This window comes from Zootoca vivipara, chromosome 1 (assembly GCF_965207765.1).
Source record: "Zootoca vivipara chromosome 1, rZooViv2.hap1.1, whole genome shotgun sequence".
In the NCBI taxonomy this organism is placed as follows: domain Eukaryota; kingdom Metazoa; phylum Chordata; class Lepidosauria; order Squamata; family Lacertidae; genus Zootoca; species Zootoca vivipara.
Genome location: NC_142582.1, coordinates 92604088 through 92626983, shown reverse-complemented (window position 1 = coordinate 92626983; position 22896 = coordinate 92604088). Strand labels below are relative to the sequence as shown.

The following is a 22896-nucleotide window of genomic DNA, read 5'->3' as shown; positions in this document are numbered from 1 at the left end:
CAGACCTGTGATGAAGGGAGGTCTGTTTCCGTGCTGACATGGAGAGATAAGCCTCCCTGTCTTGAGTTCTGACTGTATTCTTTATTTCTTTGATTAATTATAGTATTCATTGATAGGGATGAAGGAATCGGCCAATTTTAGTATCCCTTAGTTTCTAACATTTCCATTCTTCAGTTCAGTTCTCCTGATTTCCACACATCAGTTTGCAGATTTTTTTTAAAAAAAGCCCACATGAAAATTCATATGTGTTTTTGTGCAAAATTACCCCTAATGTCATGCATTTTTGTACATTACTTTCACCAACAAAAGCATTTCTTGCATCCTTTCACCTAATCTACACCTTTTTCTACAGATTTTTAAATGTTAGAACTGCATTGGAAAATTTGGAGAAATGTGACAGCTGCATTTTGGTTTTATATTGATTAGGGAAGTGGTAATGAGGTAGTTTCACATTGAAATGCAATTTTATTTATACCATACCATCATTAAAATAGTTTAAATAACTGTAAAGATGACCCACAGCAGCAAAGGTTGCTTTGTTGGCATTATGCAGAGGTAAGTATTACATGCCTCAACAGTTTGCAACATATGCCTTATTCAAAAAGTAAACATGGTGCCTGCCAAGTGCTTAGAGCACCAGTTATCATAGTAAATAAAGAGCCAGATGGCAGCAGCTGTTTTGCTGCCATACAATATCCCTCCAGGGGAGATGTACCATTTTCAGCAGTAGGATGTGAAGGCAATAATAAGCTGGTGAGTGATGATGTAGACAAAGTAAGCATACCCTCCAACACTTCTCTGATGAATATAGGGATATCCCATTCCACAACAACAACAACAACAATTTTATTATGAATTCCCTTCTCATCTGACTGGGTGGTCCCAGCCACTCTGGGCTGCTTCCAACATATAAACTACATACAGTAATAAAACATTTTAAAAAACTTCCCTATACAGGGTTGCCTTCAAGTGGCTCAGGGTCAGATAACTTCATGCCCTCCAACATTTCTCCAATAAAAATAGGGACATCCTAAGGAAAAGCGGGACATTCTGGGATCAAATCAGAAACCAGGACCGTTTCTGTAAATCTGGGACTGTCCCTAAAAAAATAGGGCCCCTTGGAGGGTCTGGGTAGAAGGTGGTAATACGAAAAGGCCAGAAAAGCCTCCATATTTCCCAGTGATCAGGTTCTGGGTCCAGAAAAGTAAATAGAGATTTGGAACCAATCAACAGAGGGCACATCCAACTTCATTTTTGTGCTGCCTTTCTAGACACAGATCTTTGCTTTAAATGTGTCCAAACACCTTTTTTCTTTTGCCCTGGTGCTTTCTCCATGAAAACCCTCTCTGATGAATCAGAGCAAACAGCAACCCGTAGAAAGCCCAAATTGCCATTTGTTCTGAGAGTTCTCCTTAGGAAAGGGGGAGACGGAGACATGGAACTTTAAATTGTGGACCTGTGCCTAGAAACTGCAGGGCAAAAAGTAAGTGTGGATGAGCCCAGAAAGACTATGCTCTCCTCAAGAAGAGCACGGGCTCTTCAGAGGGCATGGAATCAATTTCAATCTGTTACCCCCGAGGATGTGGACAGGCTGCTTGGACGTTTGAAACCAACCACCTGTCTCCTTGATCCTTGCCCATCCTGGCTAATAAAAGCAAGCCGGGAAGGGCTGAATGATGGGTTCTGTGGGGTGGTGAATGCTTTCCTCTGAAGGCAGCGTTGTTTAGGGAAGTTTTTAATGTGTGACATTTTAATGTATTTTAATCTTTGTTGGAAGAAGAGGAGGAGGAGTATGGATTTGATATCCCGCTTTATCACTACCCGAAGGAGTCTCAAAGCGGCTAACAATCTCCTTTTCCTTCCTCCCCCACAACAAACACTCTGTGAGGTGAGTGGGGCTGAGAGACTTCAGAGAAGTGTGACTAGCCCAAGGTCGCATGTGGAGGAGCGGAGACACGAACCGGTTCCACAGATTACGAGTCCACCGCTCTTAACCACTACACCACACTGGCCTAATTTGCAATGCCTAATTTGAGGTGGACTTAATTGAGAAGGCTGTTCCTCTTCCGAATTGATTCCACAAGCAGATGTGCTCACATTTTTGAAGACCCATGCTTCAAACAATAATCCAAACCCACCACTCTTAACCACTACACCACGCTGGAAGCCGCCCAGAGTGGCTGGGGAAACCCAGCCAGATGAGTGGGGTACAAATAATAAATTGTTGTTCTTGTTGTTATGATTTTCACAACCTAGTTGTATGGTGCTCTGGTTGTGAAGTGTTATTCCCTGCCCCACAATCCCAGGGGCTACATTTCAGGCCCTGCTTTAAGTGTGAATCTCTTGGGAGGCCCGTCTCCAGGTGCCTCCCCCCCCAAATGAATTGCCTTTTCAGTGGTGGCACCTCAGTTGCGGAATGCCCTCCACTGAGAAGCTTGATTTGTGTCTGTAATGTGTGGTCTGTATGCTTGTCACTGCATGCATATTGACACAAGTGCCAGGTAAACACCTTCTTATTATTCCAGGCTTTTAAGAATGTGCTGCTTAGACATTTTATCCTTTGTCGCTAGCTTTATTCTGATATTGTATTGTACTGCTTTTATTTTGTTCTAGATTTTAGGTATTGTACTGCTTCATGGTTTTAACTTTCACTGTAAATTGCCCAGGGAACTTCAGTTACTGAGAGGAAAAGAAGTGTAGTAAACAAACATAAAACTGCCCACCACCCCATTCAACACACACACACTTCGTATACACTATGCCTATATCATGTTTTGAAGAGAAGAGTGGCGAACAGAATAGCCGGAACATATGAGGGAATTAGTATTTCCATCCTAGTAAGAATAAAATTAGGCTTTCCTTTCTGCTTTGCTTCCTTCCTTCCTTCCTTCCTGCTGCCTATCTGCAAGCTCCCAACATAACCTCTTGTCTGCCTATTAACTGGCTCTGTCAATGACATCCGAAACCTCTCCTGGCAAGGGGGAGAAGTAATTTTATTACTGAAAGCAAAGCAGAGCTGCTGGGCTTCTCCAAGATCTAATTGAATTAAAAGGATGAGATGATGAATGAAATAGCTTGTACTCGTCGGAAAAACAATTGCAGCTTACAGGAATTCATGTAACTGTATGAACTCAAGTCTTTTCAGAAGCATGTATCCTCAACTTCACAGCGTTGTCAAAAGCAACAACATTCACACAAACTTCTAGAAGTTACCAGGGAAAATCTCTGTTTTCTGGCACTGTATATATGCTGGAAAAATCTCCTCTCTGACTTGCCTTCTGACGACATGTTGGGGGTGGCTTTTTAAAACTTTCCTTGCGTCCCAAGGTACCTGAGCCACAAAGTTCCCAGGAGAACAATAAGTCACACTGACACGGAATATTTGGTTTATGGGTTCAAATAGGCCGCAACTTTATTGGTTACAGATGTGAGTGGTTTGGCTTAGGCATTGAGGTGAAGCCAGGCTATATCTTGACTCCTGCCCATCTGCAGGGAGTCCACAGAAGGGTAAACCACCAATAGGGGTTGCTCTATAAGCCACGTCAGATAGTGGCACCCCGAGGGGTCACCGTAGGGGCTGTGACATGGCCCTAGCCCAGGCTTCGGACAGTATTCCCACCCCAGATCCCTTTATCAAGATACCTCCCCTCCAACCAAACAAAAGAGGCAAGGAAGAAGGAGCCGCAGAGTTTAAATGGCCCGGGGCTACACCCGCTCTGCCGGATGATAGGCTGAAGCAGCTTTGCTTAAATGCAGCTAGACTCCGCCCCTCAGCGAGCCCTATTGGCCAGCTGAGGGGCTTAACGCAGCGACGGGACGGGGCTGATGCAGGGGGGGGGGCCCTGCAAGCACGGGAAAACGGCTCCTGCCCACCTCCCCTCTGAAATGGAGGAGATGTCATATCAAACAGGCTGAAGGTGTTACGGTATAGGGCAAGATTGGCTACTGCAATACCTAACCGAATACCATGTAGAGCAGGCTGAGAACAACCTCTAGCATGTCTACTAGAATGGTTGTGTGGGGAGGCACGTCCAAAGTGTAAGGCTGCATGCACACTAACCTATTTATAACAAAAATGTAGTTTTTCTTAATCTGTAATCAGTCATGCTTGTCTTCAACATGCTGCTTTGAATCTAGTTTGATTTTAGATCCTGCTATCCACAAGGGTGGATGTGGAAATTTGACACACATGTGAAATCCCCCCATTGATTAGGTGATCCATGCCTTTTCCTCCCTGCACATGCCCCAGCTGAATAAAGAAGGATGTGGTGATAGCGACCTTGGTATATCTCATTGGGCAGTTGTGGACATGCCCCACATGCCCAAAATGGACACACTACAGGGCACTTTTCACTACAGGGCACTTTTCAAGTGCAAAATCTAGATCCAGCCTGAGTGTGGACTTTACAGAAGAAACCAGTACTCACTCTCCATTGATTCCAGAATGAAATGTTGTGTGCATGCAGCCTAAGAATCACAGTGTGTTGCAAGTGGATAAAAGTGTTCCAACTTTCATTAGTGAAACGCTGAAAGGCAGGATTGTTCTCTCTAAGTCAACTGATAACATACCAATGTTATTGATTTCTGATTGAAAAAGTATCTGTCGCTCTTCCCTCATCTGTCACTCTTCCCTCATAGACAAGCTGTTATGCTTGTCTGGAATGAGAGCAGACCTTCTTACCCCTTTCTTTTTCTGTGTCAGAAAAGGGGACTGTGAACATGAGCTAATATTTGCATCAGGAGTACCATCCAAAGGGAAGGCATTGGGTCCCTGAGCAGCAAAGACTTACACATTTACTGCCTTGAAGGATGTTCCATAGAGGCTACAATGAAGGAAGAGTCACCAGGAGGAAAGTGATACGCAGACTCAATCAAATAACTTGCTCTTCTGCAATAAGAACATTACACACAGTCCTCGTATTGCTTAACATGTTGTCTGCCTATTTGGAGCTACCTTAATTAGAAGTCACTCACCATTAGAGGAACAGTCTAGACCAAATGTAATATTGTCGACTGCAATGTCAGCTTGCGAATTCCAACCCCAAGTGGCCCGGATCTGCAACCGAAAGCTATTTACCAAAGAAGATGTTTGGAGAAGAAGACAAAGAGAATATATATATGTATATTAAAATAAACACCTGAATTTATTTTGCAAACAAGAAAGCAGGGCTATCAAACATTGTATGACAACAAGCAACTTGCAAACAGAAATAACAGGAACACAAACTAGAATTAATCAGTATTACTGAAAAATTAAGCATGTTTCATACATTGCTGCATTCCATAGGTCCCAAGCAGAACAATAAAGCAGTAAGTAAACTAAGCCTCAGAAAATTTAACTGAATGTATTGCTATAAAACTTCACAGAGCCCTGAATTTTCCTACCCCAAACTAATGGTCAACAGTTATCAGATCAGTCAAGGAGCCATCCCTGAAAAAGACTTAGTATTAGCACTCTAACATGTTCACATTTGAAGTACCAGTAATTCTAATTAACACACAGTTGGGATTCAATAGCTGCTAAAGAGCAACAATAGCAGCAGCCGTAATCTTAACACATGAGCCACACATTCTCTTGCTAATGCACTGAATAAAAACACCATTGTACAACCTGCTAATTCAGGACGGCTAAAAATAGGTTCCATTCCTAAAGGATAAAGCTGGGCAGTTTTTGTTTTTGTTTTAAAGAATTGTAACTAAACATAAATCCGTAAGAATATAGTACTCTGGGAGAATAAGAAAAGTACATGTCACACCAGGAAATTATCTGCTGCTGCTGCTGAAACCCAGTATGATTTATGAGGGAAAATTGTATATGGGGAAGAACAAGTGCTGCTTAACGTCTTATTCAGCTAGGAAACAGTCTTGTTCTAAACAGATTGGGAAGATCTAAAAATATTCAAATTAGTGTGAAGCTCAGCAAGGCCAACATGCTAGGACTTCATCTGTGAAAAAGCAGTCCATAAATAAAATCTGACAAGCCAGAACATCTAACAAGTAATAGCTTAAAATGCAAGATCAAGAAGCATATCTTAATATGATTGAATATATTTATGAAAGGTGCTTTACGATGGGGTTTTAATCTCATGCCTCAATGGTCAGCAGGCATTGGAAAGGATTTTTTGTGGTGGGTGGGTGGGAGACTAGGATTGGGATCTCCCCCTTTCATCAATATCTACAGTTCAGGGCTCCTTATAAAATGATCAACATTACAAATACCAAAATAGGAAAAACAACAACACTGAACTACACAACAGCTGAACCAAAACGGGGCATTTTTACCAAACGTTTTCACTCAACATTTTAATTCCCAGAGAAAAAGCATTCTCACTTTTGGGTGATGGGGTAGCATTAAAGGGGTTCAAAAGTATGGTGCTGGAAGTCAAGAGGAAGAGAGGTAACACGTTGCTATTTCCTTAGAGTGTACCCCTTCATTGGGAATGAGACCAATGAGACCCAGTGATAATATTCAGCTGACAGAGAGCATGGCTCTAATTGCCATGGCAGTGGGAGTGCGTTCCTTCCCTCTCTGCTTCAGAGTGAGGACATGTAAAGGTCCTTTCTTTCCTTCATATGGCTACACCTTCTGGATCCAAGGTGTCATGCTACACACACACACACACACACACACACACACAAACAAAAGAAAACAAAGCAAAACAAAACAAAACAAAACATGTCCCCCAATTAGCTGGCATAATGCTGTGAGGATGAAGATGCTTTTTCCAAAAGTGGCACTGCAGAGTAGTAGCAATAGGGAAGACAATAACACCTCACAGAGAAACAGAAAAAACCAATATGGCTTGCGGGGGCACATGCCCTCTCTGTGCTCCAATTTTTTTAGGGGGTAAAGAATTGGCAAAGCCCTTATATAAAAGGAGGAGGAGGAAAATGTTTTAAAGATTGGCGGAAAGAAATAACAAAATGTATATGGACCGGGAAGAAACCCAGAATAAAATATAAAATATTGATAGATAAAAAGAAAAGAGGGGGGTTTTGGTCTACCAAATTTAGAAATATATCATGATGCGGCAGGGTTAGCGTGGATAAAAGATTGGATGGAACTCAAAAATAATTCGGTATTAGATTTAGAAGGAGTAGGTTTAGGATTTGGCTGGCATCTATACATGATGAAGGAAAAAATGGAAAATTATAATAATTTCATGAACAACATAATAAGGAAATCTCTGTACAAAATTTGTTATACTTTATCAAGTGTCATGCTTACTGATGGTACAATATTATCTAGATATCATTTTATGCTCTTTTAGTGAAGAATACCACTGATGTTGTACTTACTAGTTTTGAAGTCTTGGCATTTCCAAGGTTATAAGATACCAGTGATCACTCCAGCTCCCTGTTCTTTCCCACAACAGCAAAGTGGCACCAATTCTGTCTCCTTCTTCTCGGACAATGAGTGAGATGGTGCCATTGTAATTGCCAAAAACGTAGGCTGAGAACTGGAGCTAAAGAGGAATGTGATGGCAAAATGAAGAGACAGAGAACAGTTGTCAAGGATGCTCTTTCTGATACATATTTGAAGATGGTGAGCTAGGTTCATATATACTAAAAAAAATGATACAGAGTGGTCCTATCACCACAGATGCATGGAGGAAGTAATGTATAAGCTGGCATGATTACTCAAATTCCTGGTGGTGGGTTGGGAAGTATGAAGAATACTGTGCACCCTGGCTGTAGCCACACAGAGGAAGTAAAGGAAAGTTTATGTTGAGAGGACTATCCATCTTTCTGAGTTTGAAATCATAATTTTTTTACTTTCCTACCACATGCAAATTACTCAAGAATTACTCAGGGATTAGCTTACTTTCCCTACCAGGTGTAGCCAAGTATGAAAACCCATCAAAAACAATGTTTATTTATCAGCTCTGTAGATGTAGCTGGTTGTCCAGAATGAGGACATTATGGCTTCCATCACAGATCAAATGGGAGATTGAATCAGGGGCTCCAGATAGAACCGTCACCCCCAGTTTTAATTTAATAAAACAAATAATTTATTAGAAGTAAAAAGAAAAAAAGAAAATGGGGCTTGTGTCATTAAAAGTTCCCTCAAAGTGCAGATTAATTGAAGAAGGATAAAGGGAAACATACCTGGGAGGCTCCATTTGCAAGACTGACTGGGAGTCTAGGACTATATTCCCAGGCAACACCATCTGTGTGCTCGCTGTCTACACGCAGATACAAAAAGTGACCTGGAAAATAAATCGCAACTGGATTTCAGTGGCAGATTTGCAGATGTGCAGTGGTGGAAGGCTCAGCAAATGTGACCCTGGTTTAATAATAACCTGTTTGTGGAGCCAACAGGTTCTGGAATGTCTCAGCCATGCATGACCTACAGTGCACTGCATAGGCAGATTATGTGTCTGACCTGCACAAGTTCACAAGGCCTAGAGCAGCTCAGGGAAGTTCTCGTGTCATTTAGGCAGTCACCTAGATAATGCCTCACTGACTGTCCATGGAGTGAACTATTAGTGGGTCAGTGCTTGGTGAATTCTGCTTCACAATGATAGGGGGAGCTGCCATCCAAGGATCAAAATGGCCTCTTACCATCTTGCTGGTGAGAGGTGGTTGCGGCCCAATATGGCACCTCCTCTATCCCCTGGATGCACAGCGTCATTTTATATTGTTTTCCCGTCCCCTCCAGCCACCGCAGAGGCTCACAGGTTCCAGCCTAATCCATCCTTCAAATGAGCCAATCCACGGTGGCCCTGGGGGGGCGGGCAGGGCATGGCCATTTACTTAGTCTGGCCGACCACTCAGTACAGCATCCAGTCGGAGGATCAAAAAGATGCTAGAGTAATCCACACCTTATTGCATGCCCTACTTTGGAGACAGTGGGTGGCACTACACATACAGTGGTACCTCTACTTACGAATTTAATGTGTTCCGAACGCACATTTGTAAGTAAAAAAAAATTGTAAGTCGAATCCCATAGGAATGCATTGGGAGAAAAAACCCTATCTAAAAAATCATAAGTAGAAAAAATCCTATCTAAACCACATCCAAGATGGCAGACGGAGCTCCATTCGTAAGTAGAAACATTCGTAAGTAAAAGTAATACTGTACAGTACTTATGTTCATACCCCAATAAGATTCGTTTTAAACATTCTAAGATGAGGAGGGTAGAATCCTAAAGTTTCTTGGCAATATCCGTAAAGAAACAAATATTATGATGCGAAAAGAATACAGAAATAACTAAAATAAATAAATTACTCAGATACGTTCTTCCTACAAAAAGAAAAAAAGGAAAAAAGCCAAATGCCAAAACAATTCAAATTATCTTTCGATTGATACAATAGGAAATAGAATAATCTCATCTATCTAGAGTAATCTGCATTATTCGAGCTTTTTATATTATTATTGCAGCTTCAAATTTATTCCATGATATTCTGAAGCTGTTTAAAACTTAACAATCCACTTCATCTTCTAAAAGGAAATCTATTGTGCATCTATATCAACCAGTAGGACAGTAAAACAGACCCAAGAGAAAAGTTGCTATATAGTCAGGGAATTTCTCAGGTATGCAGAATCACAGAATTGTACAGTTTGTAGGGACTCAAAGGGCCATCTAGTCCAACCCCCTGCAAAGAATGTTACTTTGTAATTTTAAAAGTACTGAGTGCAGGGAGACAACCCTTTCTCAGTAACCCTGCTGAATGAAGAGGGCTGCAATGTTCACAAGAACAGAACTTTGGGAGGGGCCATTGGTGATAAAAGGAAAGGTGGAAACTGGAGAAGCCATCAGAGAGGGGTGTGTTTAAGGGGGGAGAGAGTGTGTGTAATGCTTCAAAAAGAAAGGAAAGGGACTTTTCTAGACAGCATGAAGAAAAGAGAAAGAAAAGAAGAAAAAGAGTGAGAAAACGATTTGGGGCAATCTCTATGCCTCTCTATCACCATCACATCTCTACAGCAATTTATTTGGAAGAATGGAAAGCTCAGTGTGCCCCTCCCAAAATCCTTGCGGTCCCCCCACTTGTTGCACACTAACGGTCTTTTATGTGGATCTTGGTCCTTCATTTACACACACACACACATACACACACGCTCAATTGTCTTGAAATATTTCTGCTGAAAGCAATGAGCTACTTTACATGTTGTGAAAACTGGCAACAGAGAAAATGTGATTAATTCACACTTCTTCTCCAGACACTTTGCGGTTTGCAGCTTAAGGGAGATGTGCATGTCTCTCAAGAGTTCATGTGCACTCTCCTCTCAAGGCGGGGGCTAAGTGTCCCTCTATTGACACTTCTTTAGAACAACCCTGTGCTTCAGGCTAAACTGGAAAACGGCAGATATGTAACAAACCTCTGGTAGCATGTAAGGCTGATGCTCCAAAGGGGTCTTCCTGCATCTTTGAAAAGCCATGAATAGACCATGAAAAATTCACATTGCCACCCAATGTCCAGCCACAGGGACCTTCCTCAAAAGAACAATGTGCCCCCTCCGGTAGATGGTCTGCAAGAAAAAGATTGGTGGTAGGAAGGAAAACATATATCTCAGCAAGAAGAAAAACAGGGTGAGTACCAGTTAATTAACTATGCCTTCTCTTGTTGAGTCTGGTTAGAAAAGAATAGCAAGCATGGGAAACAATTCCACCAAGAGTTATGTAAGCTTTCATGTCATCTCATTCAATGTACAGTGCTATGATACCTCCTCTTAACGGCAATGGTATAAAATAAATAATAATTTCCATTATATACCACTGTCTTGCATTAGGCAAGCCCCCACCCCCAAGCAGATTACAACCAAACAAGAATATTAAATACATCTCATGACCACAATAATATAACTTTTAAAAAACCATAGCTGAGTGGTCTTGATTACTATCACTGTGGTAGGGGGAGCCAATATCAGATCAACTGATCAGGAATCAACAGCCTAATCTCCAGGGTCCTGGCAGGAGGAAGCTAGCACCAATTGGACCTGAGCCACCTCATGACATCTTGCTGGCACTGGATATAAGGGCTGTTTTGTGAGGTAGGGAGGATTTCAGCTACTCTGTGTGAACTTGTGGCTGCATGATCTGAGGGGATCAAGTGAAGCAACCACTGCTTTAGGGGACCCATAAGACAGGAGTGAGCAAGTAGGAACCAAGCTGGCAAGTAGGAAGCCATGGACAGAAAAGTGTAAGGGAAATATAGATCCATATTCACCACAGATGGATCCACCTTCTTCTTCTTCGATGGGGCAACTGGTACTGAAATCACAGACCTGAAGTTTGCTGACACAGCCCTCTTGTGGGCATAGAGCGGCGGAGCCCTTCTCATATTGGGAAATATGTGGAACTCCTTTGTCTGAAGGGGAGGAAAAAACATACATCCGAGTATCAAAGAACAATGCCTAGATTTAAAACATAATTGCTCTATTATGAGCTCCTTTCCCCCTTGGTCACAAGAGTAAGGAAGAAGATGGTGAAGATACAGCGAGCAATAAACAGAAGAGTGAGTTCTTCAAAGCAGCATGAACTGATCAGTTAAGAATTCTTTACAGTATTTTGCTTTACTGATATCCCACCTTTTGACTACATCTCTCAGCCTATAGAGCGAGATGAGCGCCGCAACCCCAGAGTTGGACACGACTAGACTTGATGGTCACGGGCCCCTTTACCTTAGATCTCCAAAGATGTATATATCTAGAGGCAGAGTTGATTTTTTACATATAAAAGGGTAGCTTTTATGTTGTGAACTGCCCTGAGATCTGCGGGTATAGGGTGGTATACAAATTTTATTATTATTATTATTATTATTATTAATAATAATAATAATAATAATAATAAACTGTTGCTTGGTTGCTAAAGTAAATCTACAGAAAGGAGTGGGCCTGAATTTTAGGCATGGATTTGCAGGGGCATGGCTCTCTCCCAGACTACTGAAACACATGGAAGCAATTGCTTAATGCGGTGTTCTCAAAGGGTGTGGTGTGCCACACTGGTGTTGCAGGACAGGAGAGCAAATGTGGCAGGAAGATTCAAGGACCATCAAAGAAACGTTTAGACATTTCAGTGTAGTGTAATATAGTATCAGAACAATGTTTTATATATAGCCAGTATCCACGCCTCTCTTCAAGAGCACTGGCTATTATTCTACAGTTCTCCACAACATACTGTTGTGAACAGGGATTTTCAACTCTGACAAATACGAAAGATCAGAAAAGAGAAAGGCTTCTTTGTGTTGATGAGGAGATGAGAGTTTGTCTCAAATTAGGCTAAATTAGGGACACGAGTGGCATTGTGGGTTAAACCACAGAGCCTAGGGATTGCCGATCAGAAGGTCGGCGGTTTGAATCCCCACGACAGGGTGAGCTCCTGTTGCTCGGTCCCTACTCCTGCCCACCTATCAGTTTGAAAGCACGTCAAAGTGCAAGTAGATAAAGAGGTACCGCTCCAGCGGGAAGGTAAACGGCTTTTCCATGTGCTGCTCTGGTTTGCCAGAAGCTGTTTAGTCATGCTGGCCACATGACCCGGAAGCTGTCTACAGACAAACACCGGCTCCCTCGGCCAGTAAAGCGAGATGAGCGCCGCAACCCCAGAGTCGTTTGCGACTGGACCTAACGGTCAGGGGTCCCTTTACCTTTACCTAGGCTAAATATAAAAAAAAGCAAGTTCATACCTCTCATTGAGGTACATAAGGTACTTGCCTAAGAACCTCATTTATAATTATATTTTGGGAATTATTTATGTTATTATGTGACAAATTGCTTAGACCCATGTTTTCGAGGTACAGGACAAGTGTAAGTGTCATAAAGCTGCAGAACTTTCTTCCCATTGCTTGAGGGCTGTCCTGTAGCTTTCTGTTTCTATTGTAAGTCATGTGGAAGACATTCTTTTGGACAGACAGCAAATTATTTAAGATTCAGAAAATAAGTCAGTCTTAGAAGTCCAGTGTCCAGAAAGCACAGATGTGACCTTTGCAGGCACTGGATTTACCGCTGCTTTCCAGGATTAGGTTTTCTTGGGGGCGGCAGTTTGGTTATCAATAGGCAAAATTTATTGCCCTCTTTTTCAAGTCTCCCTTCATCCTGCCACCATATATCTTTGTATCTGCATTATACTCCAATTCAAAGGCATGTTGATAAATTATCCAGTTTGGCTTAAATCATTTAAGTTTCTTTTCCCTTTGCAGCTTTTTCACGAAATATTTATCTAGCCTAAGTACTGTATGTTAAAGCACCTGACATGCAAGAAGAATTAATCCCTTACATTACTGATATTTCTTTTGGATAAAAAAAAAGCAGGAAGGGAGATTGAGAAGGGCAATAAAAATCATTTACAAAATATAATGAACAAAAATGCATTTATATTCTGAAGTTAGAGAAATAAAATCATGTTTGGTGGCCCTATATTTATTGAGTGTGGTAGTTTAAAATTTAAATACTGCTTTGACCCTAAAATGCTGCCTATGTGTGATTTAATATAAGAAGTGTATATGCATCTGCTTATATATTTATGTAGCAACAGCACCATTATGACATATGAACATTTTTAGTCCAATTTAAAAACTTTTAAAGAGAGAACCCAGGTGCATTTTTATATAACATTTATTTAAGAAAAAAGTTTGTTTTTAAGGGTTCCTCATGTTTCAAAGATATTTACTCCACTGCTTGCTGTTGAGTCTCATGCTGGAAGCATTGCTAGTCCTGGGCTTTTGTGATTATGCAAAGCAAATATCCTGACTTTACAGAGCTGAATGGCAATATAAGACATACCATGAAAGCAATTTCTGAGATGCAAAGAGCCCAGTGCCAAAAGCCCAGAACTCTTTTCTTCACAGCTTGAATACAGCAAAGTGATCTCAAAGGGCCTGTCCATTTCTCCAACTGAACCGATCAGCACTTTCCACTTCACCCTGCAAAAATCAAAGGAGTTGTCATGATTAAATAATGCTTCACATTTATATGGCATTTTGGAGTGGTCAAAGTAATTCACACACTTCAGTTCCGGTTCCGGTCGCAGGAATGGCTGACCCTTTTTCCATCTTTCCGACCTTCATAAGGAATTTGGCGGTTGCTAGGGGAGTAAATGGCAACCTCCCCACCTCTCCGGGGGTTACGGAGAGGGCCGCAGGCCCGCAGATGCCCCTAAACCCACCCCGACTGTTCAAGGGGCGGGGGGGCCAGGGCTGAAAGCACTTATGGAGGAGCGGAGCTCCCCGGACGCCGACCTGCGTAGCGGGATCTCCATGATCAAAGAAGATAATTGGGCTTAAATTCATGGACGTGCTTCAAAAAGGAAGGGCAGAAGCTCTGTTTATTGCCAAGGAATTTTCGCTGCTGAGCGTGAGGAGTGAGGGAGTATATCATCGGCAAGAAAGATTGATTGGGACGCCACGAGAAGGGAAGTGAGTCTTCTTTATTCTTTCATACACTCTACGAGTTATTTTATACCTTCCCGGACGTGATGTCCTGTTTGTTTGGAACAAATGAGAAATGGAACTTAACTGTGTGAGTTAGACTCTATAAAACTATTGATATGATATGGTTAGAAGCTGTAAAACTGTTGAAGAGAGGGCCCCCCCTCCAACTGGACAATCGGAGTGCGGCTGGAAGCGTTTGGATTTATGAGGTGTGACGCACTTGGAATTTGAACAGCGATCTGAAGTTAAGTTCAGCTATGGGGCAAGGAGAGCTATAAATCTGTTAAGAGTTTCTACATAATGTGACAGCTGTGCCTATGCCCGGAAAGCTGTAAATTTTACTATGATCGTCTGCAAAAAAAACGTCGAGAAGAAAACGAAAGTGATCTGAGCTTTTCAAGATGGCGCTGTTTTGTGTTGAAAGACCTACGCAAGAAGAAAGCACTCCAGACAAAGAGGATTTATGGGGATTTAGGGGGAGGCCGGACTGATTAAAACTCACACAGGAGAATGAATATATGGGAAATCTCATTTGATGCTTATTTCAGCAGCGGTGGAAAAATCGGATGAATGGATGAAAGAAGAAAATATTTTAGTGACTGCAGGGGAAGATCGAGATTATCATGGATTATGAGTGACTATTTGGACTTTAGAATAAAGACGGCAGTAAGCAGTTGCGAGAAAACCCCAATTTTTTGAAGCATGGGAACTCCAAAATTGTATATGATTTGGTATAATATCCGGTTTAATTGATATGGATTTGTATAATTTGGAATAATGGATGTGACATAGTTGTATTTTAATTGGAAAATTAATAAAAATAGATTGTAAAAAAAAAAAAGTAATTCACACACTTCAGGATTGGGAAGAAGGTAGATTGGGATCTACTGGTAAATCCAAGGCTGCTGAAACAATGCAAGTTGATCACTGTTGAATATATTTTGCTTGACTAACTATATAACAGTACCCATCAGGCAAGAAGAACTCAAAGCCATCAACAAGTTAAGCTTAGCAGATTTCATAAAAATAACAATGGCTGAGATTTTTCCCAGTGGGAGAAAGAACTGCTACAAATTTAAGGATAACCTATGCAAGGGGAGGGTTCCCAAATGCCTATCAAACACCGACATTTATTGATGGCAGGACCTAGACTCAATCTAGAACAGGGGTCCCCAGACTACGGCCCCCGGGCCGGATGCGGCCCAATTGGCCGCCCAATCCGGCCCGCGACAACCCCCGCCGCCCGCTGCCGCCACCCGCTCTTGCGGCGTGCTGCACGGCGGCGCGCTTCCAGATCGGGAAAAAAATGCCGAAAATCGTTTCTGCGCATGTGTATGGGCCTCTCCCGACCCAGAAGAGGTCATTTCCGGTGCACTTCCGGGTCGGGGGAGGTGCACTTCCGGGTCGGGGGAGGCCATACGCATGCGCACAAACAATTTTCGGCGATTTTTCCGGCCAGTAAATGGGTGTGCGCATGCGCACTGGCGCGCACTCCCCCACCCTCCAGCCCGCCGCGCGATCGGCACGGTGGGCACCGGCCCGAAGGCGGGTAAGTCTGGGGACCCCTCATCTAGAATGAAAGCAGTGTGTTGAGCTTCAACATGAATTATTCTAGATTGAGTAAAAATACTTTTTTGTGCTATTGATGGAATAGTATATACACAGCCTAAGACCCATGACATATTTGTGATATTGTTATCATCCTTAAATCTTTTACACTTCAAATTATACCGGTTACATATGTATATGCATACTTGATCTTCCATTACTTAAATGCCAACACATTTTTTTGCTTTTGCACATTGCCCAGCCCACCAGTTCTGATTCATCATTGTATCACTTGTGACATAGTGTATCACAGTAGCCAGAAACCTGCAGCACTGAGTCACTCCTCATTACCGACACTGCAAATTGTAGCGCAGCATCCAAGCCGCCTTCAAAATTTAATCATGTCTGATGTGCAATCACAACACTACATCTACTCAGCCCTAGCAGCATCTAGTAATATGTTTTTCTCTACAATGTAATATGTATAGCATATTGCTCAGAATATGAAATTGTGAGAGGCAGCTTTGCATATACATAAAAATGTAAGCCTGTCGTCAGGCTCTGCAGTTTGTGCAGCTGACAATAGGGGGACATCCCAGCTGCAGTGTGATGAACACCAGGCAGGGAGGCAGGTGAGCAAGGAAGCAGGGTGGGTATTAGGCGGCCCAGGCAAGCTGTTTCACAGAAGGTGAAGGTGCTTCACATAGCGGTTTATCAAGTTGCTGTGTTAAATGTTTCCTCCCCTGCATTAAATGTGTCTTCAGCAAGGTATAATGGAGGGAGGAAAGGAGCTTCACACAGCAGCTTGCTGTGTGAAACATTTCTTCCCTCTATTAAACCTCCCTGTTGGCATGTTTAATGTAGGAAGGAAGTGCTTCACACAGTTGTTTGCTAAGCCATTGTTTGAAGTACCTCACACCAGGGGCAGCCCATCCAGTTTCGCCACCTGAGGTGAAACGGGAGCATGTTGCTCTTTACTCCTCGCTGCTGCCACGCCCCACATCCGCTTGTGCCGCAATGACCGTAGCAAGGGGGAGCATTCAACAAGGCTTTGGGGCTTATCTTCTCCTTTCCATGGGCAGGGAAGATGAGAGGCAATGTTGCGCGCTGGAACGTTCCCAGTGAGAGGGGGCGCTCTGCCAGTGACAGAAACAGTGGGGGCAGGTGGGGCATTTCCTTCTGCACTTCCACTGCCTGAGGCAGCCGCTTCATCCTGACTCATGGGGGGGCAGCTGTCCCTCCTGCCCTCCACTGAACAGCTCACTTGGGTGCTTGCCTCTTACACTGCTTCCTTGCAGCAGTGGGGGGAAGGCGCTTCACACAGTGGTTTAACAAAATGATGAATCATTGTATTTTAATATTCTGCTGGAAGCCTCCCAGAGTGGCTGCGTAAACCCAGCCAGATGGGCGGGGTATAAATAATAATAAATTATTATTATTATTATCCTTTAAGGGGGTTGTGGCTCAGGGTAGGCTGTGGAGGGAGGGGAGATCGGTCAGGTGTGGGGGAAGACTGGTTGGTAAAGCGGGGTAGGTAGGGTTGACAAGCAGAGTGAATAGGGGAAGCAACCCCTAGTGTGTATGTACACACACACACACAGAGGGGGGGGGAGAGCCTACCACTATCATGGAGCTCTAATCAGGTATTAAATTATGTAGATGAATTTTGGGAGGTCCCAAATGGCTAGATCTAACTAAAGCAGCTTTTTGCCTCTGCCATAAATAAGGCTCCTTCTAGGCTTGGTCCAAACAGGAACTTTTCTGAGCCAATTTAATTTCCTTAATGGAACCCAGAACAAAGCCCTTTGTGTACACAGGAGTAGAAGGATTGTTGCAGCAGTAATTCAGATAAACCAGCCTGGCATTACATTTACTATCGATTTTATGTCAGGAGAACACATCTTGTTAAATTGGCTAATGCGACTCCACTTCTAAATTAAGACATTTAAGCAGCTATATAAGGCTCAACAGGTTTCTGGGCAACGTGCCTGTAAAAAAAGAGAGAGAGAGTTTGGAGCTGTAGACGAAGTTTGAGCAGATGAAAGATAAGGCTGGTAGATTAAAGGTGTCGTTGTGCAGGAACATATTGCACACACAAAAACTGAACATATTTCTCAGTCCAGCTGAGTCCGAGATGCATTGTGAGACTGCTGCTGGTTTTTCTATTGTCCTTCGTGAGCTGTTTCATAATATCAGGAATCCTGCATGCTTTCTCTGTCTCCTACAGTTTATCAAAAAGTGCAGCACTAGCTAAATCCAGCACCTTGCCTGTTCCAAAAGCAACAGCTACTCAGCTCAAAGTGGTTATGAGTTTGAGCAAAACATTTAGTATAAGCGGAATGAGTTTGATGGGTCATACCTTCATGGGTCATTCTTACCGCTTTGCAAACAAATGAATCTGTCCAAAGGTCAGCCAGCTCAATGCAATGAGGGGAGATTCACGTCTCCCCCAAGCCATGCAGGAGGGCTGCCTTCCATACCCTAAATTCAGGCTGTACAAAGCAAATTGATGAACTATGCAGAACTGGCAAAATTGACGGACAGATTTTGGAAAAAGACAACAGTGACTTTGAAAAAGAGTGGGAACCATTTACAATATATTTGCAGAAACAAAGGAAGACTATTGACTTGATGGCAGGATTTAAATAAACACTCACATCTTTATTAACAAAGAACATTTAAAATGATATAGTGCATCCTTAAGAAACAGCGGTATGAAATAAGGGGAAACAAACCAGAAGTGGAAGTTAGGGGAAGCCCAGGAGGGGAGGGAATAGGTGTTGTAATATAAATGTTATTGATATGAGATGTATGTAATGATAGAAAAAGAAAAGTGAATAAAAATTTAAGAAAGAAAGAAAGAAAGAAAGAAAGAAAGAAAGAAAGAAAGAAAGAAAGAAAAGAAAAGAACCCAGGCCATCACCAGAGACTGCTGGTGCTTTGCACACACCCGACGGGAAATAAAGGTCCTCAGCTCAAGCAACTGGCTCCATAATTAATCTGATTTCTCTTTCTAGTTATGCATCAGGCTTCTAAAGCTTGCTCATCCTAAATTAGGACTAAAGCTCTAACATGAAGAGGATGTATAACTCATTTAATGGAATGTGATAGTTGAGATTTAATATACAGGCTTCCACCCTCCCTTTCATGGGAGTTACTTTCCAAGACCCCATGTGCATAAGTGAAATCTTGTAAAGTGGGGGGGCACCCTCTAAACACCCTTTAAATGCCCTCTCTTCAATCCATACCAAAAATACTGTATCCAAAAGTATCCACAACTAGAATTGAAGCTCTGGAGCTGTCTGGAGGATGTGTGCGAAAGCTGCAGCTGCTGCGCTACCCCACACATCAGCTGCTAGGCAGGGAGGCCGAGCAGCCTAAACAAAGCTCCGCTGCATCTCTGTTCTCTTTGGGGCTTCCTCCGTCCTCACCGACGTCCTCTTCGGGCTCCAGGGAGCTCCTTGTGAGCCACAAGGATTCTCCAGCTTTCTCCCACCATTTCCAGGTTTGAACCACATTATTTATTTTTCAGTGCCGCGCATATACATGGCCGTGCATGAGTCAATTGCGCCTAAGTGGGGAATGCCTGTGCGTGCAAGAGTTTTTTCCCTACTAACTCATTGCTAATATGCATCTTCATGTATATTATAATTAGTAATGTTTCTAATACAAGAAATATAATAGCTCCTGGGGGCAAAATCTAATAAATTTTAAGAACAAGTCTTACCAGGCATCCTGCTCATGTCTTTCTTGCAGATGAATGGCCACACTGTGATTAGTGTCCACATGCCTCATTTCAGCAGAGAGTGCTCCTAGAGAGACACCCTGTGAATGCACGGCTAACTCCAAGAGACAGGAACTGGAGCTCCAAGGCAGGAGTGGGCTGCGGAGGCTGAACCTGCACCTGTCTGAGATCCTGCTAGTGTTCAGGAGAAGAATTTCCCCTGCAGCAAAAAAAGGAGGGGGGACAGTTATGAGTAACAGCAACCATAGTTATAAATTACAGTGCAAGAAGGAATGGATGAAAGCTAGAGGGAAGAAAGAGGAAGACATACGGAGAAAGGATAATGAGAAGGGTGGGATATATATATTTAATAACTAACTGAATGACTAGTAAGTATTTTGGACCACGGAAAAACCACAAACAGTCGTGCCTTGGTTCTCGAACAGCTTAGTTGTCAAACAAATTTGCTCCCGAATGCCGCAAACCTGGAATTAAGTGTTCCGGTTTGCGGACGTTTTTCGGAAGCCGAATGAGTGCAGGAAGCTCCTGCAGCCAACTGGAAGCCTCGCCTTGGTTTTTGAATGGTTTCAGGAGTCAAACGGACTCCCACAACAGATTAAGTTAGAGAACAAAGGTACCACTGTATATGGGAGCAATAGCATGGTTCCTTACTTATCAGATCATTGTCCAGGAGGGAAGAGGTAGTGATAACTGGGTGTTAAGCAACAACCACATCCTTGAACTGGGCCATAAGGCTCCTGAATCTGGTTACTGGAATGGCATGCAGCCAAGTCATTCCCAATACTACTGCTAGTAACATATAATCTGACCGTTATCTTCAGCCTCTTCTGCCATAAAGTAACGAAGAGCCAGTTCTCTACAACTGAGGCTCTATATAAAACCTACAATATGTCTTTTGTATTCATTGTAATGATTTTAATATATTAACAGCATTAAGCACATGATGCTGTGCAATGAATGGAGAGTTCTCATTTGGAAAACATTTCACACGCCTCTGCAATTTATGTGAGCCAATGACGGATACATATGAAAAATCAATTTGTGTTTTAATCCATAACCTTCCCCTCCCCACCTCCATGGTATGTGATCTGGAGAATAGTGCTGGATACCACAGTGACTCCAGTTAAGAAATAATCTTGTTAAAGAAGGCAAGGATAGTTAACTACAAATGTGTGCGCTGTGCACAAATGGACAACCTTCTAGTTTTCTGTTTGATGAGTTGTTCTCTGCAATCTGCTGGTGCTCTTGAGAAGTCAGAACCAGAACTGAAGACAGCAACCAGTCTGGTTTTCCAGAGGCATTGGTAGATGAAACCCAGGAACAGTTCCACCCAAAGTTACATGTGGTTTCTGTTACAAGAAATGAGAGCATAATTAGTCAAGATCATTATTACAACTGACAGTGATGACAGTGATTTAAATGAACGAGTCACTGTACTTTATAACCATAAAACTTTTTAACCATAAAACAGAAGACAATCTTTGCCCCAGTTTATTTCTCAATATATGTTCAAGAAGTATTAAAGCAACCAAGGAGTTGGAGCTGCAACGTAGTTTTGGAGTTGCACTAGTCAACAGTTAATCGATTTAGTTGAGAAAGGGAAGAGAGCAGCATTGCTAAAATATAAACACAGGGATTTCTGTGCACACATCCTTTCCGAAAGGATGCACCTCAGTCGTTAATTCTAAAGCTAACAATAGATACAACATTTTTAGGGCAGTGGGACTGCTCTGGAAGCCTCCTCACTGTGTTCAGTCCTAAACATGCCTTTTGTCGCTACTGTCAAGTTCAGGGGTGAAAATTGGTTTTCCAAGTTTGGAGAAGCAGCTGTCTGTCTATGATGGTGCTGAGTTACTGTGTCCCCTCAAAACCTCCTCCCAATCCACAGAATGCAATTGGTCATCACAATAACAACTTCCGGGAAACTAACAACGCTGCAAATGGACAGATAATTGCATGAATGTGCCATTCTTAGCATTTCTTTTTTGCTTCTTTAAAAAAATTGTGCAATTTCCACAAAACATAATGGAGGGCAGAATTGATAGCTGAGCCAGTATTCAATTGGCTAGCATGCACATCCTGTCATTTTGCTTGTGAAGGTGTGAGGAAGACACGCTTATCCTGCAGCAGAGAGACCGATCAAAAATTATGTTTGTATTTTATCGCTCTCCACCTTTAAAACTGTAAGATGAACATTCAGGTGATCCTGGCACCAGAACACAAAAAATACACACTGTATTCTAAAAGCCTTTTGTAGTGTAAAGGTTGGTGAGCATCAACTCCATGACTTCTGCAGCCCTGATTATTATTAAAGTTTGAATACCACCCTTCATCTGAAGATCCCAGGGCAGTTCACAACAGAAAAATACAAAATGAGAACTGTGGCATGGAATACATTTGTTCATGCTCAGTGCCACTGAAATGCTTGTCAATCAAAACGTTACCTTTATGGGCTGATTCTTACATTACAGCCCCACCACACTGCAGTGAAACAGATACAGTGGTACCTTGGTACTCAAACGTCTTGGCTCCCGAACGCCGCAAAGTACCGTAAGTGTTCTGGTTTGCAAATGTTTTTCGGAAGCTGGATGTCCGACGCAGCTTCCGCTTGAGTGCAGGAAGCTCCTACAGCCAATTGGAAGCCTGCCGTGGTTTTCGAACAGTTTCGGGAGTCAAACGGACGCTCGGAACATATTAAGTTCGAGAACCAAGGTACCACTGTACATGCAAACCTAGCAAATGTCTACAGACAACTTATCAAGGCCTTTCCTTTCCCTGTATTCCACACATTCACTCTTTTGGGTGATTAAAAAACAAACAAAACACAGGTGTTAGTCCATAAGTAAAAAAAAAAAAACCTTTTTAAAAATCCACAACTGGGCCACATTATTATCTGGAGAAATCAAAATGTCACAAAGCAGTGTGGAAACTTCTGCACTCCCTATAACTCTTCATCTCGCTACACAAAGCAGGGGCTGACAGGATAACAAAAATATCCCCCACCAATACAAAAATTAGTCTGAATGCTGAAAACTGCATTAGTCTCTACTAGGTTGAGTTACACATAACAGCTACATTGGAAACAAAATAAAAAAAATCCTCCCAGCAGCACCTTAAAGGCCAACTAAGTTTTTATTTTGGTATGAGCTTTTTGCATGCACACGAAAGCTCATACCAAAATAAAAACTTAGTTGGTCTTTAAGGTGCTGCTGGAAGGAATTTTTTTATTTTGTT

At 42.4% G+C, this 22896-nt stretch overlaps 1 protein-coding gene across 3 annotated transcripts in view; it reads right to left on the bottom strand.

The window, feature by feature from the left end:
• The window catches only part of LTK (leukocyte receptor tyrosine kinase), a 94653-nt gene that overhangs the window by 31754 nt on the left and 40003 nt on the right, over positions 1–22896 (bottom strand). For all 3 annotated transcript variants that reach the window (XM_088670547.1, XM_035111716.3, XM_088670556.1), the window contains 8 exons: positions 20859–21011; positions 19645–19861; positions 13723–13862; positions 11172–11312; positions 10324–10473; positions 8110–8210; positions 7300–7466; positions 4975–5069 (listed from right to left, as the gene is read on the bottom strand). In XM_088670547.1, coding sequence (XP_088526673.1) covers positions 4975–5069; positions 7300–7466; positions 8110–8210; positions 10324–10473; positions 11172–11312; positions 13723–13862; positions 19645–19861; positions 20859–21011 — 1164 coding nt within the window. The remainder of the gene's footprint in view (positions 1–4974; positions 5070–7299; positions 7467–8109; positions 8211–10323; positions 10474–11171; positions 11313–13722; positions 13863–19644; positions 19862–20858; positions 21012–22896) is intronic.